Source organism: Ochotona princeps, chromosome 5, assembly GCF_030435755.1.
Source record: "Ochotona princeps isolate mOchPri1 chromosome 5, mOchPri1.hap1, whole genome shotgun sequence".
In the NCBI taxonomy this organism is placed as follows: domain Eukaryota; kingdom Metazoa; phylum Chordata; class Mammalia; order Lagomorpha; family Ochotonidae; genus Ochotona; species Ochotona princeps.
This window is the reverse complement of record NC_080836.1, coordinates 40633692-40657046: the sequence shown is the minus strand read 5'-3', so window position 1 is coordinate 40657046 and position 23355 is coordinate 40633692. Positions and strand designations below refer to the sequence as shown.

At 47.4% G+C, this 23355-nt stretch overlaps 1 protein-coding gene across 8 annotated transcripts in view; it reads right to left on the bottom strand.

The window, feature by feature from the left end:
* Positions 1 to 23355, bottom strand: part of TANC1 (tetratricopeptide repeat, ankyrin repeat and coiled-coil containing 1) — a 240347-nt gene that overhangs the window by 51250 nt on the left and 165742 nt on the right. For all 8 annotated transcript variants that reach the window (XM_058664514.1, XM_058664515.1, XM_058664517.1 and 5 more), the window contains 5 exons: positions 22308 to 22494; positions 7913 to 8176; positions 3109 to 3210; positions 1761 to 2042; positions 929 to 1080 (listed from right to left, as the gene is read on the bottom strand). In XM_058664514.1, coding sequence (XP_058520497.1) covers positions 929 to 1080; positions 1761 to 2042; positions 3109 to 3210; positions 7913 to 8176; positions 22308 to 22494 — 987 coding nt within the window. The remainder of the gene's footprint in view (positions 1 to 928; positions 1081 to 1760; positions 2043 to 3108; positions 3211 to 7912; positions 8177 to 22307; positions 22495 to 23355) is intronic.

Genomic DNA, 23355 nt, shown 5'->3' with positions numbered 1-23355 from the left:
CAAGTTGATCTGGGGCCTCTGGCAGTTTTTTCCCTGTTTAGTTTCATTTTCAACTGGCTCATAAAAACCACACATTTATTTATTTTTCGAGGTGTCTTGGGAGGTTTATTCCAGTGGGGCAGGAACGGGTGGGGGGGAGCGGGAGTGGGGAGGAAGGTAGTGGAGATCAGCAGGAAAAGGGGAAGGGGAAGGGGAGGCTGGAAGGAGAAGAGAAAAAACCGTACATTTATATAGGGCACCACATGTTGGTTCCAAACTTGTACACATTTGTGCAACATTCAAATCGGGGTAAACATATCCATCTTTCCCAGGATGCCAGGCACAGCAGCACTGGTTTCAGTTTCCCTGTACCAACCGTGCACAGTAGGCACGCCTCACCTCACCAGGTGCCCTTTAGGGCTGCCCACCTCTATAGCTGTTCACCAGCTGCCAAAGGAGACCCAAGGGGCAAAGCAGGTGAGACAGAAAACCACGCAAATGCAGGACGACAGCTTAGGGACCAGAAGGAAAATTGCAGAAGGACCTCACGGACCATGAATTTACAAAGTGAAGGTTAGTCTCCCAACCTCACAGGAAGCCGCTGGTAGAGAGAGACCAGAGCACTACAGGCCTCCAGCCACAGAGCTCAGGGTCAAGCTCAAAGTCCTCATCCAAGGACAGCGTGTGCTGACGGAGCAGGAGGGATCATGATGGACACACATTACCTCCTGCTGTCAAAGGGGCTCTTCCACCCATCATTTAGGATGAACAAAAGTCCATCGAGGGTATCTTAGGATATTTATTTTTATTATCTTTTATTTGAAGCATTCGATCACAATTTTGTCAACAACTACATTTAACAACAAGCAGCTGTCCTCTTTGCTGTTTCAGATCCCTTTTCCAGCTCACAGCAGAGACCTTAAGTCAGCACGCTGCTCTGTAAAGTTACCTTAGAAGCGAGGTATTTCACCGCCTCCTCTCTTGGTCTCGGGTTTTCGGGAGGCCCAGATCCAGCAGGCAGTTTAGCCGCATTGGGACCACTCGCAGAAGAAGCCGGTGAAAGCAGTGGAGTGAAAGGAAGATCCTGGGTGGTATCTGACGCTGCCGGGAGAAACAGCAGTGTTATTCCCACTGACACGGGGACCGGGGACACAGAGCATATCTCTTGTTTGTCCCAGGGAGTATTTAAACAGGTTGTGAGTGAAGACGGCTCACAACTCAAATGAGAACACATGTCCCTGCCTTCCATCCACCCAGTTCTCCTCCCTGCAGAACTACCATCTCCAGTTTCTTAAATCAGAATGACTTAAAAATTCCCATCAGTATGCACAGAAAGGAAACAATGAATGGGCAACGATCTGGCTACTCTATCCACCATTAACTCAGTCTTCACAATTTTGCAAACCCAGAATGGAAAGGCTGTAGCAAATAGGAAACACAAGAAGATTCTATTCCCTTTGGCTTATTCTGCCAGGAGCCTTGGGTTTTAGGAGAAAAAATCTTAGCAGACCCTGGTCAGGCCTCACTGCCCACTCCTGATATGAAGAGGGAGACAGGCAGGTTCCAGGTCTTGAGGGGAATAAGGCTAGTCTCACCAGGCCACAGCCAGGCATATGCAATGACAGGCAGGAGAGTTCAGAGAGTGCTGTTAACCATGGTTTGCAAACCTAATAGAGTAGGTGGGACATCCCACTTACGTAATGTATGTCTCTGCAAACAGCAACTTCCCTTATCTACCATATAGTAATATAAACTGGACAAGTAAGGAAACACGGTCATACTCTTGGGTGACGAGCTGGGGCTGTGGGAGGCAATCTGCCTCATGCGGCTCCCATGGCAGCTAAGTGCCACCAACTTAGAAATGATTGCTGTCTTCCCAAATCCCACATTTCCAACGACAACTGCTCCTCTGTTTTCCGTCAGTTCTGTATTCCTCAAGTTTTCTTCTATCTGGTGGAAGAGCCAGTCTCTTCCCACAAACACAGAGTCCGTTGTGATGCTTGGTACTTCAAACAGCAGGGGTTTCAACAAAATGTCTTGTGGCTTGTATGGAGCAAATCGTGCTACATAAAAAAAAAAAAAATCACTGTTTTAGAAGAATGCCACAATGGTACACACTAAGACATTCAACATACCATTGCCAGCATGTATGGGACACTTAACTACAGCCTTTAGCTTCACTCCATAAAGGATCTGTATTTTTATTGTGGTTCAACGAATGCATCTGTAATTGATCATTTAACATACTGTTGGTTCCACAAATTGTCCTGCTAAACTGCCTTTTGGTCCTCCCATGCTTCAGTTATTCCTATACTCAAGGCAGGCTCACAGAGAACATGATGATGTAAGGCGTCAAGCCATGTCTAAGTGGTGCACCTGGAACTGTCTTTAAGACATCTTTCTTTGGGCCAACAGCGTGGTGCAGAGCACTAAGCCTCCACCACCTGTGATGCTGGCATCCCCTATCAGCATCTATCCTGTTCTACTTTTGATCCAGTTCCCTGCCAATGGCCTGAGAAAGCAGCAGAAGATTGCCCAAATGCTGGGCTCCAGCACTCACATGGCAGATCAGAAGAAAAAGCTCCTGGCTCCTGGGTTTAGCCCTGCCTAGGCTTGGCTGTTGTAATTATCTGGGGGTGAACCAGCAGATGCTCTTATGCTTTCAATTAAATAAATAAATCTTTAAGACAAGCAAACATGTTTCTTTCACTACCTAATAGTCAAAAGGAACACACTTTTCCTGCAGACAGCAGCATAGCTCCCATCTGGGAGTGGGGGTGCTTGGTCCTATGGTGAGGCTGTGCATGCATGATCAGCAGACACAGGATGGGGCCAACATGAATCAAGAAACTGAATCAGAAGTGACTGTGTTAGGAACATGAAATCTACTGTTACTTTACCTTCATTCCACAGTAACTCCTTGCAGAACTCCAGAAGCAAGTGCATCGTATATCTTAAGAAAGGATGGTGTCTGAGAACACCTTGCAGGCATTTTTAAATTCATGCTTGTGTGTTCACACCTCATGTCACTCTGGCTATCACTGACTTCCAGTATGCAACGAGGGATTTCCTCATCTCCATCATCATAGAGGGTGCAAGAATAAACACCTTCAGTGTCCTGTGCCTTACCTCCCGCCGTATTGTGCCATGGAAGTCTAATTGACGTTCGTAGAGGGGCATTTCTCTGTCCATCTAAATAGCTTAGATCTTCTAATTTTGTTGAGCTTGTTGCTGTAACATTAAATGGACATTCAGTCTTTTTCAAGTTGAGTTCAGTGTCACACCTAACATACTATGTTATAAATTACAAAGTTGTTCAGGTCAGGACCTGCACAAAATTCACACAGAAGTAATTCTGATTTTGTTTGATTCAGTTTATTTTTCTAGTAATATCATGCACTGAAAATGTCAAAATAAATTTTTTTTCCAAAATTTTAAACCAAAGTTACACTGACACGGTTGCCAGAATTCTCCATCACACCTGAAAGGACACAAAGTTCATCCTACATTTTTCTGAGGAAATCTGGCCAAAAAGGGCATCACCCAGAAAGCTTCATCCTTATTGTAAACATGTGGCATGTTTCTAGATTCCTCTGCCACCCTGGGGAGCTTTCCCACTGCTCAGAATGGCAACCTTGCTATGAGAAGATTCTGTACATACAGTTCCATAAAACTCAGAACCCTGCCAGTCAGCTCTTGGTGGTACAAGTATCAACACATTCCCTTAGCTTCAAATACATCTAGGCATATTTCAAAGTGGCATACATAATGTGCACTATATCATGTATGCAGGTGCATTTTCAAATTCTAAATATAAATCAGCACGTTTACCTCTGACCAAACCAATGAGATCATAGTACACAGGCATTGATAAAAAGCATTAAGGTTGGATTATAAAAATAACCAGTGAAGAATAATTTTGCTAATTCTCAGCCAATCAGTGAAGTGACTACACAGTACATCTTTTGCTTAAAAAAAATGAAATCCTCCTCATATTTACATGCACATCCTAGGTGATAGCAAGAGAAATCTAAATAACACTAGCCTCATGTGGTAATGGCTGCTGATCTTGGAGGTGAGATTATCTTCCAGGGCAATGAAGTGCACATATCACTCGAGGGCAAATGAGACAATTAACTAGAGTTGCATTCCAGGGGCTGCAGCTTCAAGGGCCTCCTGAAGTTCTAGGTGGGCCCAAGTTGCAGGGGAAACAAATCAGGTCAAGCCATCTGTTCCCTGAAAACCCTGTGGCCAGGCCCCTAGTCCTGAGTCAGCAACCAGCTATTGACTGACACCATCTGTCCTACCAGAGACCTTCCATTTCCGACCTTTTTGTATGCTTCAACCACCACCTCCCTCCACCCTTACTTCCTTATTCAGTGTACACCAGAAGGCTTTAGATCTAAGTGTGAGGGGGGCAGTCTCCCTCATTGCATCCTCAAAGGGCAGCCATGTGTGTGCCTGCTGCTTGCTGTGGCAGCTGGTGGAGAAGCATCTGAAACCGTGTTGTCACAGTGGCAACAGTGGCATGTACCTGGGCTTCTGCCTGTTATACCCCATGCATATCTTTAGGTGACTGCTCTGTGCCACAATTCTTCTCCACATGGCACTTCCAACTGGAGCAAAGCATGCCACCTGAGGCTATACCTCTAGCTCCTCTTCTGGCCCCAGAGCCATGCTATGTGTAACTTCCGGGTGAGTTAAATCCCAGGCTCCCACCCCAGGTGCCAAGCAGGATCACAGCTGGTGACGTACTTCTAGGCTCCAGCTCAGCACCTCTCCCTGTCTCACAGTGAAGGGAACTGCAATAGCCCAGGGACAAAGGGCAGCCACTGCCACAATCCAGGACTCACTCCACAGTGGGGACATACCGTTACAGCCATGGAGGACACAAACACTTCCACAGCCCTCCTTTGCAGACCAATTAGAACATGAGACACAGTTCCTAATTTTATGACAACTGCCAGAGGTAAAAGTGCAAGAGTCAGAAGTACACTCCAAAGAAAGATCAAACAGCTACTACCTGGACCTGGGAGAGGATAAGGAGGGCCTGCAAGCACCCTTGTTGTAGGATTTCTAGTTCACAGGGCTCCAAAGCACGCAAGAGAACTGCCTCAAAGTGCCTGGATGGATCCCAATTCCCAGCTTGACTGAGCTGAAAGCCGCAGCAGAAACACAAGCCACTAGCTATCTTTCTGCTTTCGATGGCACCTTGAAGCCACCACGGAATAGGAGCAGTGGAGCTTCAGCAGCTATGGGCCCAGGTAGACCTACCCACCTAGCAGAGCAGGTGATCTGGGTCATGCCCAGCCTCATGTACACCTAGTGGGCTGCTCAGACAATTCCTGCACAACTTGCAGACTTACCTTCAGCCTTGAGGAGTAATGCTTCCACTGGCGCCGAGAAAAATTAGAGGCAAAGCAGCAACTTCATGCTGCACTAAAACTACTGTGAATATGTCTACAATTACAATAATGACGCACTTATCTGCATGCACACACATACTGCTTATCATGTCTGGGTGAGAAACGCACCCCGAGATGCTGCACAAGTTTGGTTTGCAGGGAAGGTGAGGGCAGGGAGATTCTTGTCCAAGAGAGAAACACCCACTAAAACTGAAAGTTGTGGACCAAACTATCACAGGTTAACACCAAGTTAGGGCAACTACCAGCTAGTGCTTGAAAAAACAAACCCAATGGGCAACTGTGCCTGTGGATTTCCAAACATGTTAAACACAGACTCCTGTGACTCACTGGAAGTAGCTCAAAAGGAGAAAAATATTGAAAAACAGTAGCAACTATGAACCCACACAGGATTAATTTTAAAGATTCCACATCTTTTTTTGTAACATGGGGGGAAAGGTGTCCATGTTGTACATTTTGAAGATACACAGCTTTCCAAATCAATCCCATGTTAACCAAATACTTTACAAAGAAAAATCTCTGAGTGGTGGAATTATATCCAAACCCAGACAACTTCCACCATCTTTGACACAGAAAGTTAACAGGATCACATAGTTAGCAGACAACTTAAAACAGAAGGCTAATGCTCTGTACCCTCACACCCAGGAGCTGGGTCCCACAGGGAGAGTGTGAGCTGGGCCTGCAGTCAGCCTTCCAACACCTGCTAGTCCCTGTTCTGCCCCTCTACGCCACAACACCTTTCCTACCACATTTCCCGCCCACATGGATCTCAAAATGCAAATGCTGAGAGATTTCAGTCCATGGCACTTCCCACTTCAGGCCTGCCTTCCAATAACTAAATATTTTTGATAATCTGCATCGTATTCTTCAGTGATACTTCAAATTTCATTGCAGGCCCTCTGAGCTGGTGGTCAGTTGTAGGGGCAGGAAGGTGGATGACAACCAATTTACTAGGCTCTAGTTGGCTTACGACACCCTGAGATAAGGCCCCAGCTCATTTCTCTGCAAAATATCTGGTCATTTTTAAGATATACAATCCAAAGCAAGTGGACCCAACAGGTCATGTAGATTCTGCTGAAGGCAGTAGGAGATGGCCTGGCCTGTTTCCTAGGAAGTCTAGGTCAAGCGCATCATGGAAGCTAACAAACACAGCAGACATCAGACAGCCATGCTCTATAATTATGGCAGCCTCCAGCAGCAGCAGCTCGGCTCACAGCCTCCATCACTTCTCCTGGCAGGAAAGAACATCACACAGCAAACACAACCTCAAAAGAGGGTACTTTCAGCACTGTTAAAAGCAATGCTTTAATGTGTTCACTAATTTTAAAATAGCCTGATTAAACTGAATACCAGTTTGCTTGTTTGTTGAAGACAACAAAACCATCACGTTCCAGGGTAATACAAACGATCCATTCACCATGATGCTCTCTAATTACATTTTGGTGGTGGAATGGCGGTAAGAGGGCTGTGCGAGCTCGCGGAAGAACTCTTGGTCAGTAGCAGCACGTCTCCCTGGCAGACAGGCCTGATCCTTCCCCTGGAACAAGGCCATTCTACTTGCTTTGAAAGAAAATTATGAGTTGTGCCTCAGAACTTTTCCATTAAGGCCATTTATTTATCAGCTGCTTCAGAGTTCCATTGTAAAAAACATCTGGCAGTGGCCAGGGTGACCCACCACATCCTGAACGAGCAGTACAAATGATAGGACAAGCCTTTGATGTAGGAAAAGAGAATGTGGGTCCAGGTGTCAGTGGACAAGAGGCTCTTAAGTGGTATGTGAGTAGTAAAGAGAATTATCCTAACCAGCTCCTCTTCAAGTCAGCCTAAGAGGACACAGTGTATAAATGCAAGACCTTGGAAAGCAGGCACAATGGTGGGGCTCTGAAGAGGCCCTCTGCCGGGCTGCTCCACACCCTCCTCTTTGTCAACAGCTGCCTGCTGACAGGTGCAGGCAGTGCCAGCCACGTGCTCTTACGCTTCATTTTCCCTCAGTCCTGGTGCCAGGCCTCAGTAAGGCATGATGGCCCTGCCTGTTCTCCCTTCCTGGGTCAACAGCTCTCATCTCTGCTATCTGTGTTTTCATCTATCAAGTCCACTATAACCAACTTACAAGGAAATCTGACCTCTCACTTGTCTGATGGACATCACCCATACAAAAGTAAGCCTGAAAGGAGTTTTCAAACAGGTACTGAACAACTCACTGTAAATAATTTCTGTTTGTGCATCTATTCAGGCTTATAGCAACAACAACCAAGAGGATAGAGATTGTTTTTTTCTCTTCCCTCAAAGAGCCACCATGCCCAGATTCTAGATTTCTCAGCATTCCAAAGCGAACAAGTCATTCAAAGACCAATAAGTTCAGCGTTGATAGGTAAACCCAAGCCCACAAAAAGGGAAGGGTCTAGCGTAAAATTGCAAGCTGGCTTGGATCTGGATCACAATTCCAGGCAGATGCTGCCCGGGCACGTAGGATGCCATGAGATGCCCTGGTGGTGAGGAGCGTGCCTTACCTGCAACTGAGTTGGGCCGCGGCATTATTAGCGAGCTGGAGCTCTGAGGATAGGGGACAGGACCATCTCCAGCTGAGGACTCTGCTTTGGGTAGCCCACTCTCGGCTGGCCCCGGAGGCTCCTCTTCAGCCACTGGGGAGCAGTTATCTGCCCTACGATCGTGAAGCACTCCCTTCTGCACCCCCAGCCTTAGGCTCCCATCTTTATTCCACTCCAAACTGGAGCCGCTGCGGTCATCATTTTCAGAAGAACTCGTGATGGTTGCTGAAACGAGAGACCAAAATACTCTGAAGGTGGCCGGGCACAGCTGGGGCTGCTGAGAGTTAAAACCCCACGTACACGCAGCCCTCCCCCGGTTCTATGGAAAGTTTTCCGGTCCATGCAGATTTTTATCAAAGTATGCTTCATACAATGTGTTTTGGCAAATTAAAAGAATGCTGCTTATCAGGAAATAAACTGCTAAATCACTTTATGGGGAAAGGGAAAAAAAGACTGATGGGAAGATAATAAAAAAGCTGTCTAGAAGGATCTCAGAGTTAACGGTACATATACATTATCATTATCAAGAGATAATATATCCTCTCCTTTTAACAAAGACAGATTGCTCACACAAGAATTCAGATCTCATTAAATCCCTCTGAATTTTAAAATGCTGTTTCAAAATTAACACTTGTCTGCAGGGTGTGGTGGGGAGGGGTGCAAGATGATGGGTAACACAGAAAAGATGCAGGAGAAAGTCTACGGAAAGAAAACCTAATTCTAAAGTCAGGCAGAGAATTTGAGCCACAAAATGAAACTTGGTAACATCTGTTCATCTTGATCCAGGGAGACTGGCTTGACTGATGCCTTCAGCAGCACAGCATGAAAAATCTCTATGCACCGAGCACAGGGAACACTCCAGCACGGGAAAGGATGCCTTCAATGCAGAATGAAAATGTAACTTTCAACAAAACCAGTGTGTGGGGTGGTGGCTTTTTTTTTTAGAAGGGGGGCATAGGGGGGGATGGGGGAGATAGTTATCTTTCATCCACTGGTTCATTCCCCAAATGGTTGCAACAACAGGGCTTGTACCGGAAGCTTCTTCTAGGTCTCCCATGTGGGTTGCAGGAGCCCAGGAACTCAAACTGTCCTTGGCTGCTTTTTCCAGGCCTGTCAGCAGGAAGCTGGACCAGAAATAGAGAATCAAGGACAAGAACCAGTACCCATATGGGATGCCAGTACTGCAGGTGGCATCTAAACCCATGAGCCATAGCACCACCACTCCTAAGTTTTTCACCAACATTTTGGCAAGCTCAGTATTAAGAAAAAACAGCAGAGATACCCACCCTAGAGAGCTTCTGCAAACAGCCACTAAGAATTGAGAGGCCCGGGCCTGGTATGATAGCCTAGTGGTTAAAGTCCTTGCCTTGACCGTGCTGGAATTCCATACAGGCACTGGTTCTAATCCCAGCAGCCCGGCCTCCCTTCTAGCTCCCTGCTTGTACCCTGGAAAAGCAGTCAAGGATGGCCCAAAGTCTTGGGACCCTGCAGCTGTGTGGGAGACCTGGAAGAAGCTCGAAGCTCCTGGCTCCTGGCTTCGGAATAGCTCAGTTCCAGCCATTGTGGCTACTTGGGCAGTGAATCATTGGATGAAGACCTTCCTCTCTGTATATCTGATTTCCCAATAAAATTGAATAAATCTTAAAAAAAATTGAAAGGTCCAAAAGGTATGGGATTCCTGGCCAGCACGGGTTACCCAGGCCCAGACACTGCCACACTGTGGATCTCACACTGATTTCCATTCTTGAGAACAGCAGCCATGTCTGCTAATTCTTCTGTGTTCCCTATTTGGATGCCCAGCCATTAACTTTGAGCCTAGTGAAGTGGGAGTGCACCCAGCTCAAATGCATTCAAGACCCACACTCCTGGAGGAAGCAGCTTTATCCACACACCATGATGCTCACATTTCTTGAGCTGATCAGTGGATTCACAGTTATTTAGGATCAAAGGCTCTGGGTCTTATTTTCACAAGGTTCCTTAGGGTTTAGAAGTAAAGACAAAACAATTTTCTTGCTGTAACACAACTCACAATTCCAGGACTGGCTCTGCCTCTGCTGCTGAAGCCTGGACTTCCTATCCCTCTGGGTTCCCTAAGGAAGACTCCCGTCAGGTATGGAGGGCCAACTCATCATTTCTTTCTATGAACAGCAGAGTCTGGCACACAGTCAGTTCTGAATAACCATTTGCTTGTTATAGCACACAGTAAGTAACAAACAACGATCCTATCTGTGGTCAGAAACAGGAGGCTTAAATGTCCTGTTACCAGCTGGGGGCTGTTGTGATGTGTCTCTAAGCAAACCCCAAGCTGAGCTCGAATGGGGTCTCTCAGACCTGTGGGTCCCGTCATCTCCAAGCATTCCGTGTGCAGTATAAAACCATACTTCCATCTCTCTGGAACCAATCCCAGTGCCTGCTGTTTCTAAGTGGAGCACATTTATATGAGCACACATCCAGCAAGTATGACTCCACAGTGCAAAGGCAGCAGCTAGTCCTGAGACTTTACTGTATGCCAGCACTTTATAAAAAAGGTCTAATTTATGAGTGAGTGTATCACTTGTTAACGGTGACTAATTATGAATAACTAAAGTAATAAGCAGAAAACACAAAAATACAAGCAGTCCTGGAACACAGATTGTGTTGTCAGTTCAGTATTGGAAACTGAGCATGCTTGTGGGAGACCTGTGGCATTTAGGTAGGCTCCAGGCCACCCCACCATCCAAGTGAGAAGACCCAGAGTTGCGGCAGGGGTCACTTACTTGGCCAGATGTTTGTGGCATGGATTTTTTTCCCCATTTTTGAGCTGCAGAGACACACACAGGAAGATTTCTCTTCTACTGCCTTCCTTCCCAAATAGTCACAGTAGGAGTGCAGCTTGGGTCCAAGGGCACAGTGCAGGGCTCCCACACTGATGGCAGCCACTCGGCAGCCATCTTCACAGTTGCCCAGGGTCTTTAGGAGTGGGAAGTCAGGAGCTGGAACCAGGCACCCAGATGTGGGGAGGCAGCAACTTTAACTGCTAGGCTAAATGTGTACTCCTTGCAAATATTAAAGGTTGAAAAAGCAGCCAAAGCATTGCTTTTCCTCAATCGTTTTCTGTAAGTGCCACACACTTCAAATCAAAGCCCCCCGAGGACCTCACCCCTAACAGGGGACCCGGGCAGCAGCGGGACAGCCAGAGCCCACAGAGGGCAGGGCAGGGAGGGCACCAGCTCTTGAAGTGGAGAAAATGCCCTACACAGGCTCCAATGGGTGGAGGCCTTGAGGTGCCGGCCAGCCAAGAATGGGAGGAAAACGGGTGGGGCAGAAAGGCTCTGAGCTGCAGCCACTGCAGCTGGGATGGGAAATCCCAGAGGGGAGGCATTTCAAAAGCAGAATCACACCACGCCAATATTTGCAAATAGGAGAATGATGAGGGACAGGCAGTCTTCCCAAAATGTCCTTATGAGTTTTAAGTCAGAGAATCCACTTGGGAGAACTGAGTTCCTGGGGGCTCCAAGGCTCTGAAGCCAGGGGACTTCATACAGAGTTGCCCTATTTTACACACGCCCATCAGTGAGATCCTACATCAGACCCACGCTCAACAGCTGAGGATCAGGCAGGGAACATGGGGACCAGGCTCCACAGCTCAAAGCCCTGACAGTGGACTCAGGCCCCATAAATACTGCTTCCCTATACAACTATTAAGCACATGGAGGAGGGCAGCTTCACAGGCTCCAAAGGAGCAGGCTGACCCCCTACCACAAACCACAGGCCACTCAAAAAATCTCTTCCACCCAACAGAACTCAAACTCTTACTTAGGTTTACCCCATCACCTTACATCAGATGTTAGAGTGGCATCTTAACTATAACGACTTTATAAAACAGAAAAACCTCTAAAATATGCTATTTGACATTTTCCAAACATTGGATCATCTTTAAGGTCCCTAACAACTCATACATTTTTTTCCCTTTTTTATTTTGAAAGGCAAAGTGACTCTACTGGTTGGTTTACTCTCCAAGTGCCTTGTAACAACACAGGTTGTGCTGGACTAAACCTAGGAATTAAGGAAACTGCCTAGGTCTCCTGCATGGGTGACACAAGGCCAGTGACTTGAACCATCACCTGCTTGCTACCTCCCAGATGCAGCATTGAGAACTTGCAATTAGTAAGCTAGAGCTGGAAACTGATCCCAGGTATTCTGAGGTGGGACACCGGCCTCATAGCAAGCACAACTACCATCTCCAAATTCCAACATTCTAGTCCTTCAATTAGAAGAGATGCCAGCTTTTGCCAGTGAAGGCCATCATACCCAATCACATCACTCTTCCAACAGAGAGGATCCTGCCATACCAGTGACCTGTCAGGCTCTATGCTTCCTCTAGTCAAGCAGTATGACCTAGAAATTCCGTCTGTTTGCTCAACATTCGAAAGGAGTCCTGAGGGTGCTTCAAAAAGTCAATAGAAACCGCATCTCATTTAAAAAAGGATCATTGCATGGAGTTTAAAACCTTGCCCCAAATAAAGTTCAATTCCATTTCCACGAGCTTTTAAAACACCTGTAGCTCATGACCAGTTTTTAGATCACAAAATCCACCTTCAGAACAATCACTCCCTCAGCCATAGGATGTTTTGTCATAGAGGGTTCCTTGTCCTTCCCAACTTTGCCTCACTTCCGCTCTGCCTTTCAAAGGCTCTTTGGATGTTGAACGGGAGCTAAATAGCATTAGCACCAGAAGAAAAAAAAAAAACAGACAAGTCTAGAGCCCAAGCAGTACTTGGCAGGCTTTGTATCGAGTTACAGTGGGTTGCTTTCTGTCTTGACACATGCCACCTGTTGCAGAACACTACTCCCAAAAGCTTGTGGGAAGCAGATGTTACCTCTTGGTTCCATCTTTTTCTGTGAATGATTTGAAAATGCCCTCATGCTGGATTGCGGTTTTGTCTTTCCACTGAGAAGTTGGGAACTCAAGAGTAAATTTTCTGTGCACTTGGAAGAAAAATGAACCAAGCCATATGAACCTGACTCCATCTTTCTCTTGTACCCATTTCCTTTCCCCCATGTACACATCCTTAAAAAGAAAAAATTGTGCTGATTGCCCTTTTGTGATCATTTCTAATCCAGTGGGAGGATTTAAGAAAAAGGAAAGAAGCTTTAGAAACAACAGGTCAACCACATGGATAATGTGAAATTTTAAGCCTTGCTTGTATCCCCATTCACTGACTCCCTGGAACAGTCCCATGGCAGGGGAACCCCAGAGCTCCAGGATGGCGCTCCACACTGCTTTGACCATGCTGCACTACTAGAAAACCAGGTGTATGCCTTCCCAATACACATATTTATGTTATCCAACGTACTTCTCAAATTTATTACAACATAAAACTTATGCAAAAATATGCATTTGGAAAAACACACAAACAGAAATTCCACAGATTGTCTTACCCTTTCCAATTCCAGTTCCATAAACAGTGCATAGAAACTGGAGTGTGGGAAAAATTAGATGTGTGCATATACGTTAAATGCCTCCTATATCCTAAGGGCTCAAGAATGTGACTGTTTAAGATGCTGGCATCCCATACGAATGCCGGTTCAAGTGCTAGCTGCTCCACTTCCAATGCAGCTCCCAGGTAATATACCAGGTACACAGTGTAGAGAGCCCATCTACATCCATGTGGCACACCTGGTGTTCTTGGCTCCCGTCTTTAACCTGACCCAGGCCTGGCAATTGCTACCATTTGGGGGGTTAAATGGTGGATAGAGGCTCTGTCTCTCTTTATCATTCTGCTTTTCAAACAAGTCCGTCTTCTAAAACCATGTTCTCCTTACCAAACAACTGAAGATAATCCAAGTAGAAAAAAACAGACATTCTATATTCAATTCAGTGGTTGACAAGAAGAGTTCAACAATAAAAAACACTGGACCAATGAATTGAAGATAAAATTAGGAAAGAACACAAGGGTCTACAGAAGTGAGAGAAGCAAACAATGTGACACGAAAGGAAAATCGAGTTCAGGCGGGGACAGCCTCCTTGGACCTGAGGGAACACAGACACCAGCCGCATGCAGGCACCAAGTGACCCTGTGGCTACAGGATCCAATGCAGGAGGTCCAGGAGCCACGGGCAGGGCTCTAGTTCCCTTGACTTGACTCAAGGCCTGCTCCCCTCCTTCACACTTCTCCCCCACATCCACCCTCCAATCACTCAGGCTGCCAGGCTGCATTCTGGATTTTTCCTGACACACAGAAAGCCTGCCTGGATGCAGCCAACCTGCCTTCAAATCTTTAGCCAGTACTGCCAGCCTGTGCCTCTCTCTCCGCCCCTGCCCCCAACGCCAGCCCACTCCACCTGCAAACATTCACCTACACATAGAACACAGTGCCCCGGCTCACCTGCAGTTCTTAACCTTCCTTAGTCCAGTCAGGAGTGGGGTTTGGGGCAGGCGGCTGAGCTACCTGGCTTGACAAAATGAAGAAGGGAATGTCCCAGGTGGGGTGCCCCAGGAACCTCCGGCTGTCTGGCTTCAGGTTCTGCAAGTGCTCCAGGACAACAGCTTGGCACTTCCGGCCAGCCCTGTCCAACATGCTGCAGGGCCCCGCTCTCCTCCTGGCCCGGTGCCGAGAGCCCTGTGCACTGGGTTGTGACAGCCAGATCTCTGTACCAAATCTCCAGCTCAATGCTCACCCACATTGCGCAAGGCGTGCTCTGCTGTGACATGCAGCACGACCAGGGAACTGAGTCCTGGTTCCCCAGGCCTCCTGCCTATGGGAACATGGAAAGGAACAGCTGGGGGCAGGCTGGTGTGGGAGGGGGAGTATAGGAGCTGCCTGGCTCAGCCAGACAGCCCCAACTTCATCTGTCACCAGAGAAAAGAGCTTATGGACTGAAACGTGGAATTTTCCAGCCATGGGCTACATGGAACTATGCTAAAGCCTACGCTGTCCATTGAATGCACAAGCATGCTGGGTCTCTGATCAGTCACTGACTCCTTGGAGTCTCTGACTCTTTGGGAAAGGCGCTTGAGGTACTTTGTGGGCTGGGATTCTGATGCACCCATGCTATGCATGCATCTTCCCTCCCAAGTGTCAATGCCACAATTTAAACTCTTCTCAGCAACTCATGGGTGGACAAGTTTCCAGAATGGTAGCTTATCTTCATTATCCAGTACTGAAGAAATCTGCCCCTGGTATACACAAGGAAGTCAATGAATGCTTGCTGCACCAACAGAACATCCTGAAGATGACACTACAGTCATAATAAAAGTAGGACAGCCACTTCACTGATGCAAATCATCCAGGGATTTCTCTGAGCCTATTATCAAATTATTTATGTAAAGAAAACTCTTCCTCTTTCACCCAAGAGATTTAAAAAAAGGCTTCCATAATTAAGGATGATTTTTCAAATTGCAGGCAATGTAGCAAAGTGAAGATTAACCCAGATTCAAAACACTCTAAATAGTTATTATCCAATCAATTTCAAACCATTTCAGTTTTGGAGGGAGCAGGGCAACACAGGGTGGGGCAACAAAGGGGCGTTAGGGTAAAAATCCAAAGGACAGGATTTACAAGTAAATATGCGAAGAAAATGTAATTTGCTATCTGTGTGTGCCTCTGGCTCTGGTCATCTCCCTGGGGATGCACAGTTCAGGAAATAAAAGGGCTAAAGTTACTTCTGGAATCACTTCCCTTTTGCAAGCCTAGGAGGAGGTAAAGAGAGTCAAAGGAAGATAAGAGCTCCTGACAGCTGCCCCGCCACCGCCAACCCCACCCCACAATGTCCTAAGCAACTGGGCAGAAAACCAAGCATTTTCATACCCTAGCAAGCACCAGCAGGTTACTAACCTAGAGTTCAATGTTTTCCTGCAACCTACTTTTGATAAGCATATCAGCAAGGATACTCTGCTAACTCTCTGTCCCACCTCCCTGCTTCCAAATGAACAGGAGGGAAACAAAGCAAAGGGCAGAGGAAGAGCAGAAATCCTGAGCACCTGTTCTTCCTGTAAGCGGCCAGCCGGCCAGGTAGAAGAAGGCCAAGGTTCCTGTGCGGCTCCTCCTGTGGGGAGATCTTGGCAGGTGGCACACACCGCAGCATGGGACCCTGCTCCTGTGACTTCTCCAAGGCAAACAGGCGTGTGACACTACTGAAATACCCGAGGGGTGATTAGCCTTAGCTGAGGAGGAGGAGGGATTACTTTTAATGGAGACTCTCCCTCACTCAGAATTTGTCTAACTCCTACCTGGAATTCCTTCTGTTTGACACATCTGTCACGAATGGATAGGAAGCAGTTTTTGTTTTCATCTTGAGAGGAAAGCTGGGTTTTACTCGTTTCTATTCATCTGCAACCTAGTCTCTTTCTTCCTAAATGCAGACAAAGCCCACATCCTTGAAACAAACATCTAGAGTATTCATCATGCAATAGCACAAATTTAAGCCATACATTAAATTCAAAAGAGCTTTAAAGCCCACTACTCCAGTCTGTTTCTTTTTTTCCAATCAGATTGGTTTTCACACACATTCTTATGAATTCAAATACTTTATTTTCTCTAAGCTGGGATTAATACAGCTTACGATTTCCATTTGTAACAGTTGGAAGCAAGTTATATTCACAGGAGTGTCGCTAAGGGAAAAAAATGTTTTCTCAAGCATGGAGGAAACACCTTTCGAAGCAAATTTCTTTATGAAGTTTTTCTTTTCAAAGCAAGTCACTGAGAGAGCCATTTTATGTTGATTGGGTACAGCTGGGCATCACATTGAGAGGCCTTTCACGTTTCAAATTTGAAGTCAGATGCTAACTTCTAGGCAGTGCCAATGATTTTAATATGTAAAGAGTGGGGATCTTAGAGAAACAGCCACAGGGAATGGTATTTCCAAGTGACAGAATTATTATTTTCCTAAAGGCATTTATGTCACACAAACACCGGCCTTCTGAAATTGGAGCAAGTGGGACTTCGCTCTGGATAACAAGAAACAGTTCAAACAGGGCTGGGGGAGGGAGCCCAGTCTGCTGAACCCCGGCTCCCACAGAGGAAGAGTGCAAGGAGCCCAATAAATTCTCGTGGTCACTGGCCTGTCTCTTCTCCTTCCCACACCTGTGGCAGCCCTGAGCCAGCTGCCCGGGCTTGTGGGAACACAGGCTGCCTGCCCCCGCATCTGCTGAGCAAAAAATACATAGGTTAAATATAATCAGTCTGCCGGAAATCAGCTTCCACAGTAAAAAGGGAGGCCCAGGAATCTTTGAGGCTGGGTTGGTAAAATCTCCCTGGACGCCCTAAATAAACTGTGCTGATACTGTACACAGGACACAGGTTTGGGCTGAGTGCCATGGGAAGTGTGTAATGCCATGGCAGCTGTGTGCACTTGACACCCCCCACCCCGAAGCCTTCACCATTCCAACCCAGCTTAACAGATCTGCCACGGTCAGTGGGAAACCACTACCCCCGTCTCCAGCCTGTTCACAACCCACTGCCAGGTCTCCCACAGTGGAAGTCAAGGCCTCTCACTTACGTTTCTGCCTCCTAGGATCATGGTGCTCTTGCATATTTTCCCCTGATAAATATTCAAGACTCCCAGAAGCTGCCATTCCCAGGCTACGCCTCACAGCGACAGGCATGCTCATCCAGCCAGAGGAGGACATGCAGCCCAGCCCAGCCCAGGCCAGCCCAGCCCAGCCCAGCCCAGCCCTACTGTCGGAGCAGCATGTGAATCACAGACACCTGCTCCGTTAAGGGCAAGGGAACCAGCCCCTTCTGCTGATCTCTTGGACAGTAGGCAGCTAGGGTTTTCCTGGTCCCCAAGTTTTTTTTTTCTTAATATAAAATTGTATTTCTCCCCCACGTCTTAACTTCCTCAGAGCACGGTTCTTTCAAGGGGACATTCTCCACCAAGGACGGACAGAGGGGCAGAATTAATGTATCAATTCACCATCTCAGAGTTGTAACAAAAGCAAGAAATCTCATCTCTGGGCCACTGCCAAACAGATGGTACCTGAGTGATCAGCTTACTTAGAAAGGGGCCCAGCACGGTAGCTCAGCAGCTAAAGTCCTCGCCGTGCATTCCATGTGGGTGCTGGTTCTAATCCCAGCTCCCTGCTTGTGGCCTGGAAAAGCCATCGAGGATGGCCCAAAGCCTTGGGACCCTGCACTCGTGTGGGAGACCCAGAAGAGGCTCCTGGCTTCGGATCGGCTTGGCTACAGCTGTTATGGTCACTGGGGGAGTGAATCAGCAGACAGAGATCTTCCTGTTTCTCTCCTCTCTGTAAATCTGACTTTGCAATAAAATAAATAAATACAGCTTTAAAAAAAGAAGAATGGGATGAGGAAGTTAACCGATCTCACCCTCCTGGGTCTCTAGGTGTCACTGAGAACAAATTCTTCCCTTTGTCCTTTGGGTGACTCCCCTGAGATGGTACATAAAAGACACCATCTTCATCATAAACTCATTTTTCCCTCCTCCTGCCACTATTGGGTTTTTGCTCCAGACACATGGAGCCCCCTCCAGCCACCTTGGCAGGAGCCCCTTTTCTCTTTTTTCCTAAATAAATCCTATTTTGCACAATGGAATTGTCTACATGAAAATTCTTTTGTGTGACACAAAAAATGAGGTTGCTAACATGTTTTGCATTGAAACATCCTACAACAACAGGAGGCACTTTTCTGCTCTGGCTGGACTACTCCTACCTCTCCCTGTGCCCCGTCCTCCTGAGGAGGAAATTCTTAACCTCTTTCCCTTCTCCCTACCACACTTGCAAATGTCCCATGAAGCCTTTGTTTGCTTGTTTGTTTCAAGAAAGTTTTTTCATCCCTTTTTAAAAACAGTTTTGTTTATTTATATTGGGAAAGTCACATATACAGAAAGGAGAAGAGACAGAGAGAAGATCTAACCAAGTGCCTGCAACAGCCGTAGCCATGCCAATCCAAAGCCAGGAGCCAGGAGCCAGGAGCCTCCTCCAGGTCTCCCAAATGGGTACAGAGTCCCAAGGCTTTGGGCCGTCCTCTACTGCTTTCCCAGGCCACAAGCAGGAACCTAGATGGGAAGTGGGGCTGCCGGGATTAGAACCGGCGCCCATGTGGGATCCCAGTGCATGCAAGGCGAGAATTTTAGCTGCTAGGCTAACGTGCTGGGCCCCTGGCAGCCCGTTCTAACTCAGCAGGACACTGGAGGAGAGGAAACAGAGAACACAGCTACATGCACTGTGCTTCCCTGGCACCTGCTACAGTCCTGGCATGTTGCAGGCAGACAGACGTCCAAAAGCTGGGGCCTTCCAAAAACAGGGCCTTACTTCCTACCTTTCCTGCTCACATCGCAGCTGGGGTCACTTTTAGTGTTCAGCTGAGTTAAGGACCCGTGCTAGTCCAAGCTGGGGACGAGGGGTGACCTCAGAGACACACACAATCCTCCATAGCCAATGGAGTGAGGCTCGGCCCCACCAGCTGGGAATTGGACGGCTGTTCACCTGGCCCAACCAATTGGAAGTTTCCTCCTTCAGCCTGATTAAAGCAAGAATTCTCATTCCTGAATTTCTCTGTTCCAACCCATACCAGGAAGCCAGGAGATAGCTGGGATCACATGGGACCTTTGTCCAGGTGCAGACGAAGTCAGATAAAACAAGAAGAAATCTGAAGGAAAACACTAGGACTATGGGGAACAAAGGCAGGAACTCGAGAAAGTTCACAGACAATGGAACGAGCAGGTACGTTGGAGCAGGGCTCAGCCTTATCATGAAGACACATTCCTCCCACACTGGAGGCCTGAGCTCAGCCCCCAGCTCGGGTTTCTGTCTCTGTCTTTCTGAGTCTGTACCGTAGGCAGCAGGAATGGCAACTTGGTAGGTGGCCTGCCACCCACAAGCGAGACCTGGGTACAATTCCTGGTCCAGTTGCAGTTTTGTCAGAATTTTAGCAAGTGAACCAGAAGATGGGAACTCACTAACTCCCCTTCCTCCCATCTCTGCCTCGTACAAAACAAACAAACAAAACACTAAGTATTTTGGGGTAATCATCAAAACCCACCCATTATTATTTCATAACACGTACTTTCCATGAACTTTTGCAAGTCCCTGTGTATAACAGGAGAACTCATGGGAATGTGGCTATATGACATATGAAGAGCTCTTCCTCAGGGCTGGTGCAGCAGCATACATGCTATCTTCAGGCCTTGGTGCCAGCATTCCATGTGGGCACCAGTTCTAGTCCTGGCTGCTCTACTTCCCATCCAGCTCCATATTTATGGCCCAGAAAAGCTGCAGAATGTAGTGAGGTAGGCAGCTAGTTCAGGCTCACAAGCTTGGAGGTCACTTCCCCACCATCACCTAGGTGTTCCCTCCTGCCCCCCTGTGATGCTCACCTAACACCTGAGAGGGGACAGCATTGCACTGTTGTGTAACCCCTCCCCTCACAAGCCCCTATAATGGCTCATGATAGGGAGGGGCTCACTCTCTCGGTTATGTGCTTCTGTTGCACTGCAACTCTTGGCTTCCCCAGTGCCTGTTTGCTCTCTGGCTTCCCTCGGACAGACTAAGGAAAGGTATCCCCTGAGTATGGCCCCTGTGTGTCTGTATTCCTCACCCTCTGTTCACTTTTAGGGCAGGACAGTGAAGACAGCAATGCTAAGATGCTTTGTATTTCCAATTTGTGTACTACTATTGGGAGCTCCAGGAGAGCTGAGGCCTAACAGTAGTGGAATGTGGGCAGAGAAGCCAGGGAAAGGTGAATGTCTGCAGCTTTGTGTGTCCAGGTTACTCATTGCATGTCTCTTACGATAACTTATATTACTGGGGAAGCTGGGACATGGGTCTTCAGTTTAACTGATTGGACTTCAGGGTAATGACTATCTTCCTGTTGGGGTTACGATGACTTGATTGCCATATGGACCTGTGATTTGCTATTTCTAGTGGGCCCTGGTATCACCAACCTTGGTTAATAAAGACTCCTTAATAAACCTTAGACATGTCTGGTATGATCTCACTCCTGTACCCAGCAACATGGAATAAGGCCCAAAGCCTTTCACCAGAGCTAAGGGAGCTGTGAAGGAAATCATCTGGCCATCCTGGAATGAATACCCAAGATCTACTCATGGTGGATGGCTCTGAAAGAGACAGGGGATGGGCACTAAGCAGTAGGAACAAGAAGCCTCATTATGTATATGCAGATATTCCAAAACCACCAAAATTCCTGAAAGTTGAAAAAATTCTGATCCCAACCATTTTGGATAAGGGATGTGCAGTCTGTCCTGAGATCTACCCGCAGTTTAATCCACGTTGGGGCATATGATTTTTACGTCAGCAAAGCAATGTGAAACAAAAACTCATGAAGGAGTCAGATCACAATGGAAACCAAGGGAAGAGACTGCCTTCCTGAGGCTAGGAGGCTCCTCCCAATGCTACGGTGAGGTCCACACCAAGGAGCCCACTCCCAGGGACCTCCCAGGCCTTCCTGGCCCTCTCCAACCTGGATGAACCTGAACCTGGATGGCCACACACTCTCAACGTAACTGCAAGTGACTATAGAAAATAAGGAGCTCAAATGTCATTTATTCCTCGTGATCACACATCAACATGGAATTGGTGTTCCACCTCATGTTCTTCAAAGACGCAAGTACAGCTCAGCCAGGGAAGGAGTTCTACCATGAAACAGCAACACAGCCTCAGAACAGGATGGCAGGCACATTCACCTACCCCTCAAGGACCACCAGCCTGGGACTGCACAGGTGCTAAGCAGAAAGAAAAGACCCTGATGCTGGAGACCACCTGCAAAAACACGAATATGGTCTGTCTGGGATAGCATGGAAAAGCAAGGGCACTTGAATGCCCTGCGTCATTCTAGCACATACCTGGGGCCTACAATCTTATGCTTCAGTTGTATTTCTTGAGTTTTCCAGGGAAAGAAGAATGTGGGCAAATATGTCAATTAAGCATTACTCAAGTCAGTGGGGGGTGGAGCTCCTTTTGTCTCAAAACAGTGGCCAGACCCCATTGTTAGAAACTCTAGGAAACATACACATGCGCTGCTCTCACAAAGTAAGTGACCCTGAGATTGGCCAGGGAAGACTTTGCAAGACTGCAAGGTGTAGGAATCTCACTGGCCCATCATGTGTCCAACCACTAGAACTGACTGGTGAGGAGGCAAAGGTTTTTGGGAACTTCTCAGTCGAGATCGGATGTGGAAATTTTACCAAATGGACCCAATGTTGCAGAGTAAACATCAAGGAATGTAGAAATTGATGCTGCATTCTCTGGGCCTCACACAGAGTCAGAACCTTCTATAAAAACCAGGGCGGGTGAGCAATCTTCACAGACCACACGAACTCTCCTAAGCAGTGCCTGGTGAGCACTCCGAGGGGACTTGCATGGAGCCATTCTTTTAATGAGCCGCGTGCTTCTTACCTATAATTCCACTGTCCTTGCTTTCCAGAGTGGAACTGGGGCTGCTAATGGTCTCGCAGGGGCTTTTGTTGGTTGCTGTCTTGCTGACACAGCTATTCAAGGTTGAGCAGGGGCTATCGGTGCTGGGAGATGCAGTGCTGCTTGTAAGAGTGGAGCAAGGACTGATGCCTTGGCTCAGCGCTGCGCACTACAAGACGAACAGAAAGAAGAATTAGCGTGGCTTCCACTGGACACACCCACACATTTTTGTTCCTGATGATGAAAAAGTAAAACCAAAAGACAAACAAACAGGAAGCTGGGAGACAATTCTTGCAAAATTTAGGGAGACACACAAGTAGCCATGAATGCATATGCATCAGGTCTCCCAAAGGTAAAAAGACATGTCATTTTTCTGTTTACCCCCTTGGTGATTTCCTTTTCTATTAGACAGGCAGTGCTCACCATAATTGAAAGGGAATGCACATTTGCGAAACAAGGACAGCCAACAGGCAGGCTTCCTCTCATTTAAAGCCTGCTAAGACAAATGGGTTATGTGATCTCTGCATAGAAAACCTGGGAATTCTGTTTCTGGAACGTTTCATGAGCATGGCCAGCTTATTCAATGCCTGAAGATTTACAGGCTACTGTCACCAGGGGAGGGAGATGAGTGACCAATGTAGGCTCAGACAAGGCTGGACACCCTCTTGGCAATGACCTCACAGGGGGTAGAATCCAGGTCTGCCGCTGCTGTGTACACACACAGAAACAGCTCCTACAGCAGCATGGAGCTCTCCTTCAGACCTCACCTCATTCTGCCTCCATCTCATCTCCCATCAATCTTTTCCTCACCAAACCAAGCCTCTAAAAATTTCAACAGCAGGGCCCGGTGCCATGGCCTAGCAGCTAAAGTCCTTGCCTTGAAGGCGCTGGGATCCCATATGGGTGCCGGTTCTAATCCCGGTGGCCCCGCTTCCTATCCAGGCCCCTGCTTGTGGCCTGGGAAAGCAGTCGAGGTCAGCCCAAAGCCTTGGGACCCTGAATCTGCATGGGAGACCTGGAAGTGGATCTG